Here is a 25,719-nt window from a genome sequence, read left to right as displayed (position 1 = left end):
AGAGACTCCAGCCGATCCCGCACAGACCTCAGCCAGACACACCGGCCAAACTCCCCACTGACCCCAGCCAGAGACACCGGCCAAACTCCCCACAGCTGGGGACTCCAGCCGATCCCCCACTGTCCCCAGCCAGAGGCACACCGGCCAAACTCCCCACTGATCCCGGCCAGAGACTCTGACCAAACACCCCACTGACCCCAGTCAGAGACACTGGCCAAACTTCCCACTGACCCCAGTCAGAGACACTGGTCAAACACCCCATTGACCCCAGTCAGAGACACTGGCCAAACTCCCCACAGAGCCCAGCCAGAGACACACTGGCCAACCTCCTCACTGACCCCAGCCAGAGACACTGGCCAAGTTCCCCACTGACCACAGCCAGAGACACCAGCCAAACTCTCCTTTGACCCCACCTGAGCTTTCAGTCTGTAATTCTGCTGACTTTGAATAAACCTGCACCCTATTACGCCACTGACCATGATTCTTTCCATATTGATCAGGAGAAGCAGGCATTATTGGCTTGGCCAACATTTATTGTCCATCCTTAATTGCCCTGAAGGAGGTGGTGGTGAGCTGCTTTCTTGATCCACTGCAGTCCATGTGGTGCAGGCACTAACACACACAGTGCTGTTAGGTAAAGCATTCCAGGGTTTTGATGCATCAATATTTGAAGGAATGACAATATATTTCCATGTCAGAATGGTGAGTAGCTTGGAGAGAAGCTTGCAGGTGGTGGTATTCCCATACATCTGTGGCCTTGTGCTAGATGGTAGTGCTTGTGGGTTTGGAATGTGTTGTTTACAGAGGTTTGGTGAGTTTCTGCAGTGCACCTTGTAGATAGTAATTGTGGCTGCTGCTGTGCTCAAGTGCTGGAGGGAGTGAATATTTGTGGGTGGAGTGCACATCAAGCAGGCTGTGTAGTCCTGGATGGCTTCCAACCTCTTGAGTGTTGTTGGAGCTGCACCCATCCAGGCAAATGGAGAGTATTCCATCACATTCCTGACTTGTGCCTTGTAAATGTGGACAAGCTTTGGGGAATCAGGAGGTGAGTTACTTGCCACAAGATTCGCAGCCTCTGACCTGCTCTGGTAGCCACAATATTTATATGGCTGGTTCAGTTCAATTTCTGGTCAATAGTTATCTCAATGATATTGATAGTGGGGCATTCAGCGATAGTAATGCCCACTGAATATCAAGAGGCAATGGTTAGATTCTCTCTTATTGGAGATGGTCATTGGCTGGCACTTGAAAGGCAACAAATGGTAAATAAATTTGCGCCTTTGATTGTCTCAAGCCTCGATATTGTCCAAGTTGCTGCATTTGGACATGGACTGTCTCAGTATCTGAGGAGTCATGAGAGGTACTCAACATTGTGCAATCATCAGTGAATATCCCCATTTCTGATCTTAAGATGGAAAGAAGGTGATTGTAGTAGCTGAAGATGGTTGTGCTGAGAACATTACCCTGAGGAACTCCTGCAGAGATGTCCTGGAACTGAGATGACAGACCCTCCACAACCACAACCATCCACCTATGTGACAGGTATGACTCCTGAGAGGTTTCCCCGAACCACACTGACTCCAGTTTTGCTTAGACTCCTTGATGCCACTCTCAGTCAAATGCTGCTTTGACGTCTTTCTCACCTCACCTCTGAACTTCAGCCCCATTTGTCTATGTTTGAATCAAGGGTGTGATGAGGCAGCAGTTGCTTGACCCTGGCAGAACCCAAACTGAGCCTCAGTGAGCAGGTTAACGTTCAGCAAGCACCACCTGATTGCACTGTCGGTGACTCCTTTCCAGGGATTTTTGTGGAATCCCTGGATTAAAGTGAGCGAGAGTGAGAAGGGAGTCATGAGGAGGGGGTCATGGGAGTGGGGTCAGGCTAGACAGAAATTAGGGCAATAAAACACCCCTTCTTCCTAATGACAGGTCACTCGATCGAGTGAGAGAACCTGCTTGGTGGCTGCTGGTGACAGGGTTTGCTGGGTGGCCCCTTGGGAAATCTCTGTAACTCCCATTTAATCCCTGATCCACTATTACATTTTTCACGGACTCGGATAACTGACGTCGACTGACTCATAAATGAACCTAATTGGTAATTCATTGCAAACAGGCAAGTTTGCCATCGTGGGCCACTTTCCACCTCTGACTTGGAAGTGGGATTGATGAGTCACCTCCCCCACAACTCTGTCTCATTAGAAAAAAGAAACTCCAAAAATATGATTAAAAAGAAGATGGACAAGCTGGGCAGGATTTTCCAGCCCCACAAACGCAAAATCCCACCCCAGGTCAACAGACCTTTGTATAGTCTACCCCTGCCACAGGAATCGTAGTGCACAGGACGGGATAACTCCCTCTGCCATTGTATAGTTCTGTGTGGCTGAAACTTAATCAGAAAAGCTCTCTTTGTCACATCATGTGATTTCAAGCGCTTGTTTTGTTTTAATGACATACTAATGATGTACGTCTGCATTCTGTAGCCTAGTGGTCAGTGACTCATGCTGACACTGAGTGACTGTGATGTCTACAATCCATGAGTAAACTGAGAATGGGCAGGCAACTCTTTCTCCCACCAGTTTGGCTTCATGGAACATTGGAGGGTCTCCAGGATTTCCAGATGCTTGTTCTTTGCGCAAGGTACTGGAATTTCATCTGACTGCCAAGGTGGTGTCTTAATAAACACTCTGGGGTGCAATTGTAATCCAAAGCTACAGCAACATGAATGGACAGTCTATTCTCATATAGCCACAGACATGCCCAATTTCCCGAAGAAGATCCGACTATTTCCTGGAAGTGATTTTCTTTCTATTCCTGAGGATTGAGTTGTTCTGGTCCTTTGCCAACCACATTCCTGTTTATTTTTGCTTCATCTCAACAAAAGAGATGCTGCTTTTCTTTTACGGTATTCTTTAAACAATGACGGCAATAACAACTTGTACTTAAATAGCACCTCCAACGTGATAAAACATCCCGAGGTGCTTTTGGAGACATAGGAGGTATTGGACCAGTCAAAAGGGTAGGTTTTACAGAGTGTCTTCAAGGAACAAAGAGCGGTGGACAGGCTTAGGGAGAACATTTCAGAGTTTAGGCCTTGAAGGTTGAAGGTACGACCACCAGCTGTGAAGGGATTGAAATGGAAGATGTCCATGAGGTTGGATTGCGAGGTGTGCAGATACACTGGATAATTGTATGGCTGAGTTAACTAGAAAGAGGAAGGGGCGAGGGCCTGGGGGAATTTGAAGATATGGTTGGCAACTTTGAAATCCAGGTGTTGACTATCAGGGAGTCAGTGTAGTTCAGTAAGCACAGGGGTGTTGAGTAAATGGAACTAGTTGCATAAACTGTCATGACTGAAGTTTGTGCAAGATAGAATGTGGGAGGCTAGGGTTCATTGAAATAGTCAAATTTAGAGGCAACAACATGTGAATGAGTGCATGGGTTTCCTGCGGTTGCTCCAGTTTCCTCCCACACCCCGAAGATGTGCAGGTTAGGTTGATTGACCATGCTAAATTGCCCCCTTGTGTCAGGGGGACTAGGAGAGTAAATGTGTGGGGTTACAGGGATAGGATCTGGGTGGAAGTTTTGTCAGTGCAGATACGAATGGCCTCCTGCGCTATCGATTCTATGACCTTATGGATGAAGGCTTCAGCAGTAGATAGACTGAAATGTGGCTGAGTCAGATGAAGTTACGAAGGTGGAAAGAGGTAATCTTGATGCAGAGTCCAATATGACACCAAAAGTTATGAACAGCCTCAGACAGTGTCCAGGAAGAAGGGTGAAGTTGGTGGCAGGCAAACAGAGTTTGTGGTGGGCATTGGAGACATTGGGCGGAATCTTATGCTTTTGCAGGTGGCGTGCTTGGAGGTAGGAAGGGCATGTGTAATTTGACAGGATGGTGGTACACCAGAACCCTGCTGCCTTCATCAGAGAGAAGGCCTGGGCAGAAAGGTGCATGGCCAACCTTCCCACCCCACTGTCATTGAGGCCCTTGTGTAGCACTTAATGATCTCTTAAGGGGAGAGAGCATCCTCATTCCACCAATGGTGGGCGTGCATCTTTCTCCCATGCAGTGTGCAAGGCAGGTAAAACTGTGTGCCAGCCTGTTATCTCAGGGGAGGTGGAGCAGGGTCCCTCAATCAAAGGCAGGGAATGTGGAGGACTGCTGAGAGGCACACTTCTACCTTGTTGCTGATCCTTCTGCACTATTCACCCCGTAATGCCCAGCCTGTGAAACCCTCTCTCCCCAGCGTTACTTACCCTTGGCCTGAGTTACTGCATGATCCTGTGACTCTGGTGTTTTTTGCCTGCAGTAGCCATGGCCTCTCCAGTGGTGCTGCTGCGCACAAGAGCTGCCAACCTCTGATTGGCCAGTGGCTGTAGATAAGCGAGACTTCCACCTCCCAGGATCGTGACTGTAGGGGAAGGCCCCGGCGCTGGTGTCCATGCCATTGCCTGTGGTTCGGTGGACATTGGCGTAAAGGGGCAGAATGGGTCTCTTGCCGGCCCTCCAGCCAGCAGACAATGCCTCAGCAACATTCTGCCCAATGGCTTTGCTCTTCCCAATATTTAGCTGAAGGAAACTCCTGCTCACCCTGGACAGGTTTGAGCATTTTAGTCCCCTCTCACTTTAATCCTCCACCTTGTTTTCATGCAGACTCGCTGTTCTCGACTTCCTGCCATTTTTCAATGAAACTCAGTGCAACCTTGAGGAACTCATATTAGGCACCTTCTGGATTTAGCAGTGGGCTCAGCAATTTCAGACTTTAATCTCTGCCCATTTTGTTTCCCTTTCTCTTTACAGCTTTTAATTTTGGTCCTGTTTTTCTCCTGTATTTACATTCACATTAAAGCTGTTCATCAGTCTGCCATTTACCCCTCCGCTAGACACATCTTTCATTTCTTTGTCTGTCCCACTCTTTGGGCCTGATCATCAACTCTGCTCTATTTCCCCCTTTCATTTGCTTAAAATCTTCACACGTAGAATCCTTACGATGCAGGAGGAGGCCATTTGGCCCATCGAGGATGCACTGACTCTCCGAAAGAACATCTTATCCAAACACAGTCCCCATCCTTTACCCATAACTCCATCCATTTATCATGGCCAATCCACCTAACCTGCATATTTTTGGAGCGTAGGAGGAAACGGGAGCACCCGGAAGAAACCCACCCAGACACGAGGAGAATGCAAACTCCATATAGACAATCACCCACGGTTGGAATCGAACCTGGGTCCCTGGCACTGTGAGGCAGCAGTATTAACCAGTGTCACCCTTCTAACTTCTTGTAGTTCTGATTAAAGATCACAGACCTTTTGGGTGGGATTTTCTGTTCGTGCTCACCTCGAAACTGGAAAATCCCTCCTGAGGTCAACAGACCTTTCCATTGTCTGCCCCGATTTCCATGGTGGCAGAATGGGAGAATTTGCCCCATTAACTCTGTCTCTCTCTCTCTCCATGGCTGCTTCCTAACCTGCAGGTATTTCCAGAATAGTCTGATTTTATTGCTGATTTCTAGTATTCTCAATTTTGCTTTCCATTTGCACAGGATTTAAACTCAGGTCAAAATGGTGGCAGGACAATGTCCTAAGTCATTGCACCACCTGAAAAAAAGGATAATTTGATTTCTCTGGATGAACTGTTTTGTTGGTCTTTGACGTAGTATGTGGGATACAAATTTACTGAGCTTGTGTTAGTTTGAATGGGTAGATTGTTCCATTTGTTCCATATTTTTCATGACCAGACCTGATCAGGTTTGAGTACAGATTGTAGAGGTGATTGCACTACAAGAACAAATTTAAAAAACCAAATAAAATAAAAGGCAAAATACTGCAGATGCCGGAAAATGAGTCAAATCCTTTGTTCCTAACTTTTTACCCAGAATGTAACACAAATTCTCATGTGTGACATGCACTCTCCAAACTTATAATAATCTCCAGTAATGCTTATGGTGAACTTACAGTGTGGAGATATGTGTACACAGCAAGTCTACAAGTATACACTTCCTCAGTAGACTGAAGACTTTTACACATTGGGGGTAATTCCTGTGTGTAGAATTACCCTACTGAGCAAAATACAAATCTTCAGAGGGCAGAAAGTAGAAGCGAGGTGGAGCGAGAGTGGTATCTGGGTTGTAAGGTCAGTATGCTCTGCAGTAAAGGAGGGATATAAGTTGGTAAAAGCCAATTGGTGATCCACAGGATAGAGGAACTTGGAGCAGTTAACGCAAATCAGCATCTGTGGAGAATGATTTCCTGCCCAACATCTCAACCAGGGAATGCTACAAAGCCTGTGTTTAACGTCCTGAATCCAATTCTTGTGTTTAATAGGAATGTAAAATTGAATTTGTAAACAATTTAGTTTTATCTTCCCAAACACAATGAAGACCATAATAATTCAGTTGAAGAAAGCGAGATACAGATCAGAATGCAGCAACCAGGGCCAACAATCCAACTGCATTATTATTAGTCTCATAATGATGGAGTGCTGTGTATGGTTCTGGCCCCATGCCTTAGGAAAGATATACTGCCAGTGGGAGGAGGGCAGTACAGTTTCTGAAAATTACCAGGGCTTCAAGACATAGAGTATACGAGATCTCATCATGTAGACTTGTGTTTCCTGCGATGTAGGAGGTTATAGTTGATTTGCTTTAGGATATTGAAAGAAAATAATAGAACAAATGTAAAGAAACTTCCTCAAATGGTGGAGGAATCTAGGACAAGTGGACATCATTATAAAATTAGAATGGGGCCATTGAGAAAGAGATTAGGAAACACTTTTTTACGTAGAAGGTGGTGGAAGTGTGGCACTTCCTCCCACAAGCATAGATACTAGTGCAATAATAATTTTAAATCTGAAAGTGATTGAATATAGTTAGCTATGGGTGTAAAAAGATATAGAAACAAGGTGGGTGGATGGAGTTGGGATACAGGTCAGGTTCAAACAATCTACTCGTATTCCTAAGTTTAAGTTTAAGTTTATTTATTAGTGTCACAAGTAGGCTTACATTAACACTGCCATGAAGGTACTGTGAAAAACCCCTAGTCGCCACACTCTGGTGCCTGTTCGGATACACTGAGGGAGAATTTAACACGGCTGATGCACCTAACCAGCATGTCTTTCAGACTGTGGGAGGAAACTCACACAGACACAGGGAAAATGTGCAGACTCCACACAGGAAGTGACCCAAGCCAGGAATCGAACCCGATTTCCCTGGTACTGTGAGGCAGCAGTGCTAACAATTGTGTATTAATTTGAAAGTTACTACCCCAGACACAATGGACTGAATGGCCTCCTTTATGATTCTAAGGTATTGGATGAGATTAAGAAAATGTGCTTCAAAGCAGAAATGTGAAGGTGGCGTGAGAACGAATCACAAAATACCACCCATAGTTTTGCTAGATTATGTAGCATGGTTATACACATATTTTGGTAAAGATTGGAGAAAGACTCATCAGTGTGATTCTGAGAAAGATGAACATGAATTCCTTAGTTGCAGGTGAAGTGTAGGCCATGTTTCACATTTTAAAAAGGCACTCCAATAAATTGTCCTGTTCATACTTGCAGGAAGACTTTCCATGGGATTTCTATTCAGGACTTAGACCCTCCTGCATACTGACTTGGATTTCGCCCCTGTCAATGTATACAGCTTCAAAGGGAGTCAAGTCTTACGTAATGGTGTGGCCTTTGGCACTGTTCCTATGTGATAGAATTTTACAAAAAAGGACACTATTGACCCATCATGCCTACACAACCATCTTGAAGAAGTTACCACAACCCCACTGTCATCTTTGCCAATAGAATCATTAAATTGTTATGGTGCAGAAGGAAGTCATTTGGCCCACAGTATGGGCACCGGCTCTCTGAATGATCAACTCACCTTGTGCCATTCCTTTGCCTTCCCCCATAACCCTGCACATTCTTCCTTTACAGAAAATAGTCCAATTCCCTTTTGAATGCCCCGATTGAATCTGTCTCCACTACTCTCTCAGGCAGAGCATTCCAGTCCTTAACCACCCACTGCATGAAATAGCTTTTCCTCCTGTCACTTTTGCACTTTTTGCCAATTATCTTAAATACGTGTCCTCTCATTCTCGATTCTCCCATGAATGGGAACAGTTTCTCCTTCTCTGGTCTGTCTGGATCTCTCATGATTTTGAATATCTTTATCAAATCTCCTCTCAATTTTCTCTAAGGAAAACAGTCCCAACCTTTCAAACCTATCTTCACAACTGAAGTTTCTCATCCCTGGAACTGTTCTTGTAAATCTTTGCTGTATCCTCTCCATTGCCTTTCCAAATGTCCTGGAAGCAGTACTCCACTTGAAGTCTAACTAGAGTCTTTTTCATGTTCAACCTACCTCCTTCTTCTTGTACTCAATGCCCTATAATAAAGCCTAGGATGCTGTAAGCTTTATTAACCACTCCCTCAAGCTGCCCTGCTGCCTTCAATGACTTATGCACCAATACACCCAGGTAGCATAAGAACATAAGAAATAGGAGCAGGAGTAGGCCATCTGGCCCTTCGAGCCTGCCCCGCCATTCAATAAGATCATGGCTGATCTGTCGTGGCTCAGTTCCACATTCCTGCCCTCTCCCCATAACCCTTAATCCCCTCTCTTATCAAAAACCCATCAACCCTCTTCTTAAAAATATTTAGCGAGGCAGCCTCCACCACTTCAACAGGCAGAGACTGCAACTTATTCCCTCTTCAAGTAGAAATCCAATTCTCTTCAAGTATCTGAATAAAACCCCAAAATGTTCACAAGTGGGTTCACCATCTTGGCTGCAGAACAGGTAAAATAACCGTCGAATGGACATGGACAGAGAACTAAATTACTGGTTGAATTGCCACCTCTGAAGGGCGGCACGCTGGCATGGTCGTTAAACACTGCTGCCTCACAGCGCCAGGGACCCGGGCTCAATTCCAGCCTTGGGTCATCTTCTGTGCGAGGTCTGCACATTCTCCCCTCCGGGTGCTCCAGTTTCCTCCCACAGTCCAAAGATGTGTGGGTTAGGTTGATTGGCTATGCTAAGTTGACCTTAATGTCAGGGCAGGGTAAATATGTGGGGTTATGGTAATAGAGATTAGGTGGCGTTATGGGAATAGGGATTAGGTGGGGTTATGGTTGGCGCAGACTCAATGGGCCGAATGGCCTCCATCTGCACTGTAGCGATTCTACGATTCTCTGCGCTCACACTTTCCGGTTAGGAAATGGTTGGCGCGAGGAAACCTGCAGAAAGCAGGAAGGGAAAAATAAAGAAAATAAGTAACTTCTTCCTCCACGAGAAAGGTAGAAATGACTGTCACTAGTGCCTGAACTTGCTGGTAATGCATTATTTTTGTTTTTAGCGGAGGTGTTAACATGTATAAAGAGAGTGAGACAGGAGGTTTGAACATAACAAATGTTTGTACAATAACATCACTGAGAGCGACCTCTTCCCTAACGTGCTGATTGTAAATGGTAGCCCCTGACAAATATTCCAGGAGAGACTATGGTCACCCTTCTGATGCTATGTTTCCAGTGGGGAGACCAATGAGAACAGATGACTGTGCTGTAGTCCTAACTCTGATTTGAACTCCACTGGATTACAATTCCCCATCTGCAGCTATTTAATATATATCAAATATTCCCCAGCTGCCATGGCAACACACTTAAACTGACCAGGGCTTTGACAAGACCACAGAGTCCAGAGAGGTCATCGATTATAAATTCCTGCACCCCAACAAGAGTTGATGTGTTCAGGAGAAGAGAGAAAACTGGAACAGATTGGAAAAAAAATGATTTTCATCTATCTTTATTCAGTGGGAGGCGGCTACGTTTGTAACTGACACGGATTTCAAACACAAAGGGCAGATGCTTGATGAGATTTGAAACAGACCTGGTTGACATCCAATCAAAACCATGGCAGCTGAGCTGGTCAGTTATTGCTTAATGCATTACAGTTTCTCTCTCGAATCATATCAACAGCTCTTGGTTTTGCCTCTACTTATTCCCACTGGGGCTCTGCAGCATGGAGATAGTAATGCTACTTGAGTTACTGTGTTCTACTGGAATTAACTGCAGCGAGTGATCACAAAGGCGAATCCTAGGACAGGGTAATAAGAACATAAGAACATAAGAAATAGGAGCAGGAGTAGGCCATCTAGCCCTTCGAGCCTGCCCCGCCATTCAATAAGATCATGGCTGATCTGTTGTGGCTCAGTTCCACTTTCCCGCCCTCTCCCCATAACCCTTAATCCCCTCTCTTATCAAGAACCCATCAACCCGCTTCTTAAAAATATTTAGCGAGGTAGCCTCCACCACTTCAACGGGCAGAGAATTCCAGAGATTCACCACCCTTTGAGTGAAGAAGTTCCTCCTCAACTCCGTTCTAAACCGCCTCCCCTTTATCTTGAGGCTGTGCCCCCTAGTCCTACTGTCTTTTTTGAGCGGGAAGAGTCTCTCCACCTCTATCCTATCCATCCCATTCATCATCTTATACGTCTCAATGAGATCTCCCCTCATTCTTCTAAACTCTAACGAGTACAAGCCTAGTTTATTCAGCCTCTCCTCATAGCTCAATCCCCTCAACTCCGGTATCAGCCTAGTAAACCTCCTCTGCACTCCCTCCAGGGCCAAAATATCCTTGCGCAGATGCGGCGCCCAAAACTGCACACAGTACTCCAGCTGCGGCCTCACCAATGCCCTATACAGCAAGACCTCCCTACTTTTATATTCAATCCCCCTCGCTATGAAGGCCAGCATCCCATTCGCCTTCCTGACCACCTGCTGCACCTGCAAGCTGGGTTTTTGCAACTCATGCACAAGGACCCCGAGGTCCCTCTGCACCGTCGCCTGCTGCAGTTTTTCGCCACGTAAGTAATAGTCCTTCCTACCATTCTTCCTACCAAAGTGGACCACCTCACACTTGCCAACATTAAATTCCATTTGCCATTTCCTGGCCCATTCGCCCAGCCTATCTAGATCCTTCTGCAGACTCTCCACACCCTCCGCACAATTTGCCTTTCCCCCAATCTTGGTGTCATCAGCAAATTTCGACACCCTGCACTCGGTTCCCTCCTCCAGATCATCTATATAAATGGTAAATAGCTGAGGCCCCAGCACCGACCCCTGGGGCACCCCACTAGTCACCAACCGCCAATCCGAATAGCACCCATTGACCCCCACTCTCTGCCTCCTATTTGACAACCAATCCTCTATCCACGCTAACACCCTACCCCCAACTCCATGTCCCCTGACCTTCTGCAATAACCTCTTGTGAGGTACCTTGTCAAACGCCTTCTGAAAATCCAGAAAGACCACATCCACCGGCTCTCCTCTATCCACCACCCTAGACACATCCTCATAGGGTAATGGACAGTACGTAATGCTCATTCCTGCGCTAGGACAGGATCATGGTATGGTATGTAATGCTTGTTTCTGCCCCAGGACAGGATCATGGTACAATATGTAATGCTCGTTTCTGCCCCAGGACGTGATCATGGTACAGAACGTAATGCTCATTCCTGCGCTAGGACAGGATCATGGTATGGTATGCAATGCTTGTTCCTGCCTTAGAATTCTATCATTGTGGATTTACCTTGGGCTTTGCTGGCTTGTTACTTTAGAACAGACCTTGCTGAAGGTAAGAGGAGGTGTTTTGTTCAAAGCCATTTTTCTGGGCAGCATGGTGGCACAGTGGTTAGCACTGCTGCCTCAAGCGCTAAGGGCTTGGGTTTGATTCCCGGCTTGGATCACTCCACTATGTGGAGTTTGCACATTCTCCCCGTGCCTGCGTGGGTTTCCTCCCACAGTCTGAAAGATATGCTGGTTCGGTGCATTGGCCATGCTAAATTCTCCCTCAGTGTGTTCAAGCAGGCACTGGAGTGTGGCAACTGGGGGATTTTCACAGTAACTTCATTGCAGTGTAAATATAAGCCTAATTGTGATACTAATAAATAAACTAAACTAAATTTATATTCTGACTACTTACAAAGGTCAAATAAGGCCAAGACATAGCTGGAGCTATTCTCTGAGATATTTCATACTCATCTCCGCTGTTACACAGCTACACATGCTCAGTAACTATCATTAGAGTTAACCCTTTACCCCCCCCGTCAGTCTTTATCCTACACCTCCCCCCAAAGCCTCCTGCACCATGGATGTCAATCTCTGACTGTGTTCTTGGCTCTCTTTGAGAATGTTTGGGACATATACTTTTCAGAATATTCTCCTTGTGAAGCATTGACTTCCTCAGACACAAATGTCTGCCTCTGGTACACAGTATCAAGGTGACGAATACGGATTTTCCTTGTCTTCCCTTCTCCTTGGTACTTTGTGGAAAGACTGGATGGCTGGCTGCCCTTGCTTGAAAGAATGAAGCTTGTTCAGCTCCTGTGAAGATTTGAATAGCTGCAGAGGGTCCACAGACTTCAATTGCCACAACTGACAAAGTTTTATGTAATACCTCAACCGTGAATAAATCAGATGGACAAAGAGAAGAATAAAAAATATTCCAAAGAAACAATAATGATTGTCCTGCTCAAACTGCAGGAATTTCTTTCAATGTAGATAGTCATTCAACACTTTCTTCATTGTGCGTTTCCTTTTCAGTGGGACGCAGTACCTCTGGGACTTTATTGGAATGTATTTGTTGGGAGGGTTACAGAACATGATCTATTAAAGAGCTTTTTGCACCATGCAAATGATGGACAGGCAGTTGAGTTACTTGTTGTGGCATTCCCAGCCTCTGACCTGCTCTTGAAGCCATAATATTTGTATCCAGTTCCGTTTCTGTCAATAGTAACTCCCAGGATGTTGATATTGGGGGAATTCATTGAATGTCAGGGGCCGATGGTTAGATCCTCTCTTGTTGGAGATGGTCATTGTCTGGCACATGTCTGGCACAAATCCTTCTTGCCAGCTGTCAGCACAAACCTGGATATTGTCCAGGTCTTGCTGCATTTGGACATGGGCTATTTCAATATCTGAGGAGTCACAAATGGTGCTGAACATTGTGCAATCATAAATAAACGTCCCCATTTCTGACCTTATGATGGAAGAAAGGTCAGTGATGAAGCATCTGAGGCCTTATGATTGAGGCTGGGGCATTACCTTGAGGAACTCCTGCAGTGATGTCCTGGCACTGACATGGTTGACCTCCAACAACTACAACCATCTTCCTTTGTGTTAATAATGACTCCAGTAAGAAGAGAGTTTTCCTCCTGATTCCTATTGATCCCAGTTTTGCGAGGGCTCCTTGGTTTCACACTTGGACAAATGTTGCCTTGATCTCAAGGACAGTCACTCTTTCTTCATTTCTGGAGTTCAGCTGTTTTGTCCATGTTTGAACCAGGGCTGTAATGAGACCAGGAGTTGAGTGACCCTGGCAGAATCCAAACTGAGCATCAGGGAATGGCTTATTGATCAGCAAATACTGCGTGATATCACTGTCGATGGCTCCTTCCATAACTTTACTGATGATGGAGAGTAGGCTGATGAGGTGGTAATTGGCTGGGTTGGATTTGTCCTGAATTTTGCAGATGAGATATACCTGGGCAATTTTTCACATTGCCAGGTAGGTGCCAGTGTTGTAACTGTAATGAAACACTTTGGCTAGGGGCACAGCAAGTTCTGGAGTGCAGCTCTTCAGTATTACTGTTGGAATATTGTCAGCACCCATAGCTTTTGCAGTATCCAGTGCCTTCAGCCCTTTTTTGATATCATGTGGAGTGAACTGAATTGGCTAAAGATTGGTACCTGTGTCAGAATAAAAGAGCCTGACACTTATTTCACTGAAGTTTTGATGATGCCCTTAGGTTTTTGAGAGGTGGAATTCCGTGTAGTGCTAAATATAAGTTCTTAGAAAGAAGGAAGAATTTAAATGCATATATAGCACCTTTTATGACCTCAGGATTTCCCAAAAGCACTTTGCAGCCAATCAAATACTTTTGAAGTGGATTTGTGCGGGAATCCAGCAAATGCAGCAGCCAGTTTTGAACTGATTTGATTTGATTTATTATTGACACATGTATTGGGATACAGTGAAAAGTATTGTCCCTTGCACACTGTTACAGATCAACCATATTGTTCATAGAGTATATAGGGGAGAAGAACAGGAGAGGGTGCAGAATATAGTGTTACAGTTACTGATAGGGTGAGGAGAAAGATCAGCTCAATGTGTGATAGGACCATTCAAAGGTCTGATGGCAGCAGGGAAGAAGCTGTTCTCGAATTGGTTGGTACGAAACCTCAGAGTTTTGTACCTTTGTCCCGACAGAAGAATGTGGAAGACAGTATGTCCAGGGTGCGTGGTGTCCTTGATTATGCTGGCTGCTTTCCTGAGGCAGCGGGAAGTGTAGATGGAGTCAACGGATGGGATGCTGGCTTGCATGATGGACTGGGCTATGTTCACACCCCTTTGTAGTTTCTTGAACAGAACAGAAGCCATACCAAACTGTGATACAATCAGAAAGAATGCTTTCTATGGTCCATTTGTTATGGACATACCGAAATTCTTTAGCCTTCTGAGGAAGTAGAGGTGGCATGGTAGCACATTGGTTAGCACTGCTGCTTCACAGCTCCAGGGACCTGGGTTCGATTCCCGGCTCAGGTCACTGTCTGTATGGAGTTTGAACATTCTCCTTGTGTCTGCGTGCATTTCCTCCGGGTGTTCCAGTTTCCTCCCACGGTCCAAAGATGTGCAGGTTAGGTTTATTGGCCGCACTAAAATTGCCCCTTAGTGTCCTGAGATGCTTGGATTAGTGAGTAAAATACGTAGGGATAAGGGAGTAGGGCCTAGATGGGATTGCAGACTCGATGGGCCGAAGGGCCTCTTTCTGTACTGTAGGGTGCTATGATTCTATGAGGTATTGGTGGGCTTTCTTAACAAGAGTTGTGCACAGTATGATCCTACAAATAACATTGAAGTAAATGACCATATTATCTGTTTTTTAGTGATGCTGGTACAGGGATAAGTGTTGGCCTGGACTCCTGGGAGAACTTCTCTGGTCTTCTTCCAAATAGTGCCGAGTTATTTTGTATGTCCACCTGAGAGGCCAGTTTGTCATGTCAGCCCAAGTATGGGCACATAATCTCGGCCTACACATCAGTGCGGGCCTGAGCCAGCTGCCACCTCTCAAATAAGCTGCAAGACATTAAACTGGGGCTTCATCTGACTGTCAAGGTAGTTAGGAAGAGTCGCACGGCATTATTCAAAGAGGAACGTAGGGAGTTCCCCATGATGTCCTGGTCAAACAACAGCAGCAAAACTCTCGGATTCTGCTCTGCTTGAAATGTTTGTTTGATACAATAAGATAAAACAGATGTCAGTCGCATCAGCAGCCAGATTCACTTCACTCCTCATTTTTATTTCCACTGAAGTTGGGAAAGATGCAAAAATCACTGTCACAGTTGTGCAAAAATAGATCTCCTGTATGTGAAACACTTTGGGATGTCTCAGTTCAATGTCACGCTGCACAGAAGGAATCACTGGTCCAATTGCAGTACTATGCAGTTTGGAAAGTCCTCAGAGATGTGAAGAATGAACTAAGAGGCACCATAAGGAATGGGGGCCTGTTATCAAATGAAATTCCGCTTGGGGAAGTGTATCCATTTTAGTGGGGTATTTAGTTACCAGGGAAGGAGAAATCAAAGTTTCTGTAGAAAGCATTTGTAGAAATCCCCCTGTCTTTACATGGAACAGGAGTTGAACAATAAGATGAAGGCTGAATCTGTAACTACACCATTAATTCAGACATCCAGCATTTGGAGAGTGAGTGGGAGTGTCTGGAGAGCAATTTTCCATGCTGTGTGGAAAATCCCAAATTACACAAGAATGTGATCTTGGAGACTTAAAAATGAAAAGTTGTTAGTTAAAGACAAAGGGCAGGAGAGTTCAGAATGAATGAACTTACATTTATTTTGCAATTTTCATAATATCCAGATATCCCCCAAGCGTTTTACAGCCAATAAAGTAGTTTGGAAATGTAGCCGCTGCTGTAATGTAGGAAAGACAGCAACAGCACGCTCCCACAAACAAAAACATGATAATGACTAGATAATCTCTTTCTGTTGATGTTGGTTGAGAGATAAATATTGCCCTTCTCAAATGTGGTTTAATATCTCATCTGAAACTTGGCACGTCTGACAGGGCAGTGTGCCTTTTGTACTGCACTGCAATGCTGACTATGAATCTTGTGTTGAAGTCTCTGCAGTTTGTATTACATGCAATTTAAGTACACAAACTGCATGAAGATGATAAAGTAGGGGTTCTTCTTTTCCACTGGCCTCAATTTTTTTAATACATTCTTGGGACATGGGCATCGCTGGCTGGCCAACATTTATTGACCATCCCTAGTTGCCCTTGAGAAGGTGATGGTGAGCTGCATTCTTGAAACGCTGCAGCCCCACAGTGCCGAGACTTTGCAGCAATCGATATATCTGAGTGGCGTACTACCCATTTCAGAGGGCAGCTGAGAGTATTGCTGTGGCTCTGGAGTCACATGTTGGCCAGACTGGGTAAGGACGGCAGATTTCCTTCCCTAAAGGACATCAGTGAACGAGACAGATTTTTTTTGACAATTGACAATGGTTTCATGGTCATTTTAATTCCAGATATTTTTATTGAAAAGGGAGGCAATCTCATAAATCTTCATCAATATCAATGGAAAAGCTTTGGTTAGATGAACAGCCTATTTACAATGGATGTTCACGGCCACTGCTCCAGATCCATCAGGACACCATTGACAGTCTTTCATTAGCAGAATTCAGTTGGTTGAACTCTTATTGCTAATTTCCCAAGAGCCTGTGATCCAGATTACCTTGTCTCCCAGACACAAAGGGAATCTTTCTCTTGGTGTTTCTCGGACTCAGGTGTGCTGCCCAGTCAGTCTGACTAGGTCTCCATAGCTGAATGCTGCCCTAATTCACCTTCCCATTTCTCCAGCCAACATTAGAAGCTTTTGCCAAAGAAACTGCTCCCGCAAGGGCCCACCAGTTCCCCTGCTTGGTGATGCCTTTCACTATCACCACCCGCTGTGGTTATGCCTGTATCACAACCCTCTGTCACATAAATGCAAATGCTACATCCTGAGTTATGACTTACCGCTATCAAACTAACAAGCATAAAGCAACCCATAGATGGCTAAAACTCTGCCCAAATTGTAAACGTTTCTATAATTATTTGAATAAGAAAAGAGTAACTAAAGCAAGTGTTGGTCCTCTGAGAGAGTGAATTTAGGGAATCGATAATGGAAAACAGAGAAATGGTGCAACGCTTATCAGGTATTTTGTGTCTGACTTCAAGATAGAGACTTAGAAAACCTCCCAAATCGGGTGATGATAGGGAGCACCAAATTTAATACAATTACAATCACTATTGTGCCTTAGGGATCAGTGCTGGGTCCACTGTTATTTGTCATTTATATTAATAATTCGGATGAGAATATAGGGGGCATGGTTATTAAGTTTGCAGATGACACCTAGGTTGGTGGCATAGTGGACAGTGAAGAAAGTTATCTCTGATTGCAATTGCATCTTGATCAATTGAGCCAGTGGGCTGACGAATGGCAGATGGAGTTTAATTTATACAAATGCGAGGTGCTGCATTTTGGTAGATTGAACCAGGGTAGGACTTACTCAGTTAATGGTAGGGCATTGGGGAGAGTTACAGAACAAAGAGGTTTAGGGCTACATGTTCATAGCTCCTTGAAAGTGGTGTCACAGGTGGACAGAATGGTGAAGAAGGCATTCGGCATGCTTGGTTTCATTGGTCAGAACATTGCATACAGGAGTTGGGATGTCTTGTTGAAGTTGTGTAAGACATTGGTAAGGCCACACTTGGAATACTGTGTGCAGTTCTGGTCACTCTGTTATAGAAAGGATATTATTAAACTAGTGCAGAAAAGATTTACTAGGATGCTACTGGGACTTGATGGTTTGAGTTATAAGGAGAAGCTGGATAGACTGGGACTTTTCCCTCTGGAGCGTAGGAGGCTGAAGGGTGACCTTATAGAGGTCTATAAAATAACGAGGGGCATAGGTCAGCTAGATAGTCAATATCTTTTCCCAAAGTAGGGTAGTCTAAAACTAGAGGGATACAAAACTAAATAAAACTAGAGAGATACAAAAGTGTCCATTGGCACAATTTTTTCACACAGAAGGTGTTGAGTGGCTGGAACAAGCTGCCAGAGGTAGTGGTAGAGGCAGGTACAATTTTGTCTTTTAAGAAGCATTTAGATAGTTACATGGATAAGATGGATGTAGAGGGATATGGGCCAAATGCAGGCAATTGGGATTAGCTTAGGGGTTTAAAAAAAAGGGCGGCATGGACAAGTTGGGCCGAAGGGCCTTTTTCCATGCTGTAAACCTCTATGACTCTATAACTATCACCAGGGGAGGGTGTTAGGAAAACTAAACACTGATAAGCCCCCTAGGATCTTGAAAGAAGGGATGGCAGAGATAGCAGATGCGCTGGTAATGCACCAAGGAACAAAATTCTTTAGATTCTGGAGAAATTCCTGTAGACTGGAAAATAGCTAATCATAGAATCCCTACAATGCAGAAGGAGGCCGTTTAGTCCATCAAGCCTGCAGTGACAACAATCCCATCCAGGCCATTTCCCATAATCCCACATATTTATCCTGCTAATCCCCCAAACACTAAGGGGTAATTCAGCATGGCCAATGCAGCTAACCTGCACATCTTTGGACGGTAGGTGGAAACCGGAGCAGCCAGGACAAACCCATACAGACACAGGGAAAATGTGCAAACTCCACATAGAATGTCACCCAAGGCTGGAATTGAACCCGTGTCCCTGGTGCTGCGAGGCACTAGTTCTAACCACTGTGCCACCGTGCCGTTCCAATGTAACACACTTATTCAGAAAAGGAGAGAGACAGAAAGCAGGAAACTATAGGCTAATGAGCTTGACATCTGTCATAGGGAAAGTGCTAGAATCTATTATTAAGGAGGATATCTAGATAATCATGATTTGATCAGGTGGGCCCAACATGGCTTTGCGAAAGGGAAATTGTCTTGAACAAATCTGTTAGAAGTTCTTTGATAAAGCAACCTTGAAAGTGTTGGAAAAGCCCATAGGTGAAACTACCCATATCAGTGTTGGTACGGGTGACCACTGCACAACCCTGTGGAGACAAAGTCCTGTCCTCAACTGAGGATACTATCCATCACTGTCACAGTGATAGATGGGATAGATTTAGAACAGATCTAAAAGGTTAAAATTAGGAATCCATGAGGTGCTGTGGGCTGTCTGCAGAGACAGAATTGTATTCAAGCTCCTGCCTTTTAAAAGGAATCAAGAAATGAAGACAGACAAGTAGATAAGGGAAAGAGAAAACCTAAAAGAAGAATAAGAGGAAAAACAAGGAAGAAGACAAGAAGCGACAGAATAACTCTTAGATAACAGAGTTGAGCAATTAGGGATTATAGTCACCAATGTGTCATGTACAAAATTGACTCAATGTCCTGTGTATTTCTTGTGATAGGCATATTTGACAATAACTTTATTCATTTCCTAGGTGTCAACTCCTGCTCAATTGGTAATGGAGGTTGTGAGCATGACTGTGTTCAGCTGTCGTTAGCACACTACCAGTGTAGGTGTCGACACAACTACCAGCTGAAGGAAGATGGAAAGCACTGCACATGTGAGTACCAGCCAGAGTGTGATGAGAGGGAGGTAACTATCTGCTTATCCTGCTGTACGTGGACATGTACCAGAACCTTATATGCTGTGAGGAGATCTCACTAAGATTGTCACCCACTCCTTGGCCAACCAGACAACACAGTTCATGAGCATACAATCCAGAAATTTCTATAATATCTGGTTTTCTGTTAATTGACTCTATTTTGCAATGTGGAGGTCTTTATTAGTTAACTATCAGAAACATAATTACTAACATCTTTAATCAATTTCAATAATAGCCAAGCAAACATTAAAGTGTAAGCCCCGGTCCCATCCCATGTTTCTGCTGCTCTCTTGCCCCCTCTGCAGGTTCATCCTGACCTTAAGACGGGCAGGAAAATGAAAGGGGAAGTCAAATGAATCTTCGCAAAAGCTAACAGTGCCATTAATCTGTTTAAAACATCGAATGAAGTATTTGCAAATATGTCAATGATAAATTCTGTTCTTATGTGCTGGATTTGATGGAGGTGATGGGATCCTTGGCCACAGGCTGGAGAGCCACTCAGGCATTTGACAGGTCAGTGCCAGACATTCCCCAAGTCCCAGGGGAGGGGATGGGTGAGGAAGTCTTACTTGCTGAGTGCCCAATTGAAGGCTCCTAAGGGGCTTCATAGGGTGGAGGTGGGAAGGTGGCAGCGTCCCCACACCCTCCTGCCTGGTTAAATGACACCCACCACCAAACTCGGTATTGGGGAGGACAATATATTCCACTCATAGCTTCAATAGAGGGCTTTCAGTATTGCTATGCATGCTGGAATAGTTACACCTCCAAAATATTGTTTGCATTCACTCCCCAGTCATAGATCCATATAATCCATACAGTGCAGAGGAAGGCCATTCAGCCCATTGGGTCTGCACCAACCCCCAAGACAGCATCGTATCCAGGCCCTTTCCCCATCGCCCCACACATTTACTCTGCTAATTCCCATAACCTATACATCTTTGGACACTAAGGGGCAATTTATCATGGCCAATCCACCGAACCCACACATCTTTGGACTGTGGGAGGAAACCACAGCACCCAGAGGAAACCCACGCATACACGGGGAGAATGTGGAAACTCCACATAATCACCCAAGGCCAGAATTGAACCCAGGTCCCTGGCACTGTGAGGCAGCAATACTAACCACTGTGCCACCATACTGCCCCCAGTCGGCAACAGGGATAACACTTGCAAATCTCGCAGCCAATTAAGATTTGAAAAGAAGAAGAAAGAATTGAAAAGAGGAGAACAGGAGCAGGCCATTCAGCCCCTCAAACATGTTCCATCATTCAGTGAGATCATGGCTGACCTGTGACTTAACTCCATATCCGTGTTGGCTCCGCAATCCGTAATATAAATCCAAGCTAATTACTCACACAACCATAGGGAAATAAGGAAAATATTCTTTAGTCCGAGAGTGACTGTATCTACAAGAAATGGTTGAGGTGTTGCAGAGTGGGATAAACAGAGAGAGCGGCATGGTGGCACATTGGTTAATACTGCTGCTTCACAATGCCAGGACCTGGGTTCGATTCCGGCCTCGGAACACTGTCTGTGTGGAGTTTGCGCACTCTCCCTATGTCTGCGTGGGTTTCTTCTGGGTGCTCTGGTTTCCACCCACAGTCCAAAGATGTGCGGGTTAGAGGGATTGGCCATGCTGAATTTCTCTTTGGCGACAGGGGGATTAGCTAGAGTAAATACATGGGTTTATGGGGATAGGATCTGGGTGGGGTTGTAGTTAGTGCGGACTCAATGGGCCAAATGGCCTCCTTCTGCACTGTTGGATTCTCTAATTCCATAACATATAAAAAGACAAAAAGGATTTGGGAGTTTTACTGGAGCTGAGTTTTAGTTAGTGAGTTGGTAGCTAGGGGTTAAAGTGGATAAACGTCTGAAGGAAGTAAAAATACAAGGCTATGTTGAGGGAACTGGGCCACAGCTGTACATTTGGATTTTTCTAAAAAAAAGGGCATCTTTCTGTGCGGTAAAAATTCCAACATTCTTTTATTGATACACTGAGTTACCAGAACAAATAAACTATCCTTTATATTCATTCAGTGGGAAAGGTCAAGTGATTTTTTTAAGGGTTGATTAAGTAAAGTCATTCAAATCTTAAACAATAAACAAAATGAACTGTAGTCATAAAAATTACCTTTACAAATGAGAATATAATGGGGATTTGAAAAGAGAATGGGACAGGTTTGGCCTGGCAGTGCCACAATTGCCCATTTCCAGAAGAATAACATTGGCTCTTGCTCAGGTTGCCAGTCAGAGGTAGAATTTTAGGATCATCATCATAGAATAGAACTTCATAGAAACCCTACATGGAGAAGGAGGCCATATGGCCCATCAAATCTGCACTGGCCACAATCCCACCCCAGGCCTGATCCTCACAACCCCACACATTTAACCTGCTAATCTGCCTAACCTACACACCTCAGGACACTAAGAGGCAATTTAGCATGGCCAATCAACTTAACCCGCACATCTTTGGACTGCGGGAGGAAACTGGAGCACCCAGGGGAAACCCACACAGACACAGGGAGAATGTGCAAACTTCACATAGACAGTGGAATGGGACTCACGTCCCTAGAGATGTGAGGCAGCAGGGCTAGTTACTATGTCACCCTCAAAAAGCAAACTGGGAGTCCAGGAGAAATAGATTTATAAAGGGGGCTAAGGCATAAAATGCTCAACTAGAACATAAGAACATAAGAAATAGGAGCAGGAGTAGGCCATCTAGCCCTTCGAGTCTGCCCTGCCATTCAATAAGATCACGGCTGATCTGAAGTGGATCAGTTCCACTTTCCCGCTTTCTCCTCATAACCCTTAATTCCCTTGTCTGTCAAAAACCTATCTACCCGTGTCTTAAATATATTTAGCGAGGTAGCCTCCACCACTTCAATGGGCAGAGAATTCCAGAGATTCACCACCCTTTGAGTGAAGAAGTTCCTCAACTCTGTGCCCTCTAGTCCTGCTATCCTTTCTAAGCGGGAAGAATCTCTCTACCTCTACCCTATCCATCCCTTTCATTATCTTATATGTCTCTATAAGATTCCCCCTCATCCTTCTAAACTCCAACAAGTACAGACCCAGTCTATTTAGTCTCACTTCATAGTCTAACCCCGTCATCTCTGGTATCAGCCTAGTGAACCTCCTCTGCACTCCCTTCAAGGCCAAAATATCCTTGTGCAAGTGCGGCGACCAAAACTGCACACAGTACTCCAGCTGCGGCCTCACCTGTACCCTGTACAGTTGCAGCAAGACCTCCCTAATTTTATATTCTATCCCCCTCGCTATAAAGGCCAGCATCCCATCCGCCTTCTTGATCATAGATCATAAATCATTGATCTAGAAACATCAGGGAAGACAATATCTAAAAGGGAAATAGAGAAATATTTGCATATTTAAAAGAATATGAAACAGGACAGGGGACTAGGACTAAGTGGAAGGTTCTTTCAGAGAGCCAGTACACGCACAATGGGCTGAATGGCCTCCTGTTTTGTAAATGTCCGTAGAGTTGAACTAGATATGTGTTTCACCATTTCTCCGGCTGCAAAGCATTCCATTCGCAGCTGGACGGCCTGCGGCCAATTTACACAGACAGTGGTTTCACCTATATACCCATCGGAATCCTATTTTAGGCATCCAGGACCTATCCTTCTCAGGGGAGATGATGGCTTAGTGGTATTTTTGCTGGACTATTGATCCAGAAACTCAACTAATGTTCTGGGGGCCTGAGTTTGAATGTAACCATGGCAGATGATGGAACTTGAATTCAATAAAAAAATCTGGAATTAAGAATCTAGTGATGACAATGAAATGAATGTCAGAAAAGCCCATCTAGTTCACTGATGTCCTTTAGGGAGGGAAATCTGCCGTCCTTACCTGGTCCGGCTCAGGCATAGTCCGTTTTATTAGTTGATGGGATGTTGGTGTCGCTGACTGGGCCAGCGTTTATTACCCATTCCTGAGGGCAGTTAAGAATCAACCACATTGCTGTAGATCTAGAGTCACGTGTAGGCCAGACCAGGTAAGGACGACTAATTTCATTCTGAACAGCTTAGGGCATCAATGAACCAGATGGGTTTTTCTGACAATTGTCAAAATCCATGGTCACAGGTCATCACTAGGCTTCATGGCCATCTTTAGATTTTAACTCCATGGTTTTTATTGAATTTAGATTTCACTTTGGTGAGATTTGAACCCTGGTCTTACCCTGGGTCTCTAGATTACTGGTCTAGCAACAATACCACTACGCCACTGCCTTCTCCATGGTGCTGAGAAAGCTTGAAGACTAACTTACATAGGTCCTTGGATGGCTTGGTTCAGGTGAATGATCCCCACGTATGCCAGAATTCTACCACCTCATCCGCCACAGAATCGGAGCAGGCGAGGAATGGACAACGGAAATGTCCACTGACCTTGGAATTTTCAGTCTCGCTTGAGCGAGGCCGTAAAATCCCACCCATGGTGTCAGGTCTGAGCCCAAAAATGGAGCCTGGGGAAAATCTGCTCCTTTGATTCTACGATCTACTTTCATTACCGCCACGGGAGTAATGTGTTACCAAGAAGCCTGGTCGTTCAAACTTGCTATTCATTCTCAAGTTAGGATATGGGTCTGATTAGAACAATGCAGTGATGTGATTCTACAACAAGCTTCTACGTTGGGGCGGCATGGTAACACAGTGGTTAGCACTGCTGCTTCACAGCTCCAGCGACCCAGGTTCGATTCCCAGCTTGGGTCACTGTCTGTGTGGAATTTGTACATTCTCCTCATGTCTGCATGGGTTTCCTCCGTATGTTCCAGTTTCTTCCCACAATCCAAAGATATATAGGTTAGGTTGATTGGCCGTGCTAAAAGTGCCCCTTAGTGTCCTGAGATGCAAAGGTTGGAGGGATTAGCGGGTAAATATGTAGGGATGTGGGGGTTGGGCCTGAGTGGGATTGTGGTTGGTGCGGACTCAATGGGCCAGATGGCCTCTTTCTGCACTGTAGGGTTTCTATGATTGCAAAAGGATGTTCTCAGTCTTGACAGCTCTCTAGGGACACCTGCTGGAAGGATTGCTGGATGTGCACAGGCTGGATTTTGGCCCACAGGCTATCCCAGCACAGGGCCACACATGAAGATTGGCCATTGAGGGATAGTTACCATGGTTACAAACAAGAATAACCATCGAGCATCCTGGAGGTGCAAAAGAAGCACTACGAGTAATATAAACTGTTGGAGCCTACGTTAATTGTGTACTCACTTCTCTACAGTGAAGAATCCATGTACAGATAAAAATGGTGGCTGTATGCACAAGTGCCGCAATTACCATGGAGTTGCCAAGTGTGAATGTCACCCAGGATACGAATTGGCTAATGATGTCAAAGGATGTGAAGGTAAAGGTTTTGTTATCACTTGTACTTACACCCTACAGCATGCTCTATCAGGCCTTCCGTGGCATTGACAGATTTTTGGTTTTCAAGGGAATTAAAGTATATGGGGAGTGGTGGGAGAATGGATCAACCATAACTGTATTGAGTAATTTGATTTGTTTGATTAATTATTGTCACATGTATTAGTTTACAGTGAAAAGTAACTTGTGCGTTATTCAGACAAAACACACTATTCATAGAGAAGGAAAGGAGGGGGTGCAGAATGTAGTGTTACAGTCATAGCTAGGGTGTAGAGAAAGATCAACTTAATGAATTAAAGCATTGTTACAGAGTTTAAAAGAGTTAGAATGAAGTTTGAGAAGCATAAAACGAGAGTGAAAAATAGAATTTGTAGGTACACTGGGCACAGCTTGCAAGAAGTTGCCATGCTCTGGCGCCATCTTGCTCTTAGAAACAACAGCAAGAGTGGCAGAACAAGCTCAGTGTGTGGTGTGATGTTCTCCTGCTTCTGTTTCTTGTGTTCCTGTTCTTGTAACCCACTCAGCATCAAAATCTCAGTGGAACATGAGGAGGAGCTAACAATCTAGCCCCTCATGTACAGTGCAACCTAGACACATATCCTGTTCCAACAAACTCAACACACACATGGAACTTGGCAACTGATTTGGAAATG

General features: G+C 44.8%; 1 protein-coding gene across 1 annotated transcript in view; it reads left to right on the top strand.

Annotated features, from left to right (window-relative positions):
• Positions 1-25,719, top strand: part of LOC145360025 (uncharacterized) — a 185,596-nt gene that overhangs the window by 53,957 nt on the left and 105,920 nt on the right. Inside the window, exons 3-4 of the mRNA XM_080214923.1 lie at positions 19,518-19,643; positions 24,927-25,049. Of these exons, the coding sequence (XP_080071049.1) occupies positions 19,518-19,643; positions 24,927-25,049 (249 nt within the window). The remainder of the gene's footprint in view (positions 1-19,517; positions 19,644-24,926; positions 25,050-25,719) is intronic.

The sequence above is a fragment of the Carcharhinus amblyrhynchos genome, chromosome 30 (genome assembly GCF_965287045.1).
Source record: "Carcharhinus amblyrhynchos chromosome 30, sCarAmb.v2.hapA, whole genome shotgun sequence".
NCBI lineage: Eukaryota > Metazoa > Chordata > Chondrichthyes > Carcharhiniformes > Carcharhinidae > Carcharhinus > Carcharhinus amblyrhynchos.
This window is presented reverse-complemented; position numbering and strand designations above follow the sequence as displayed.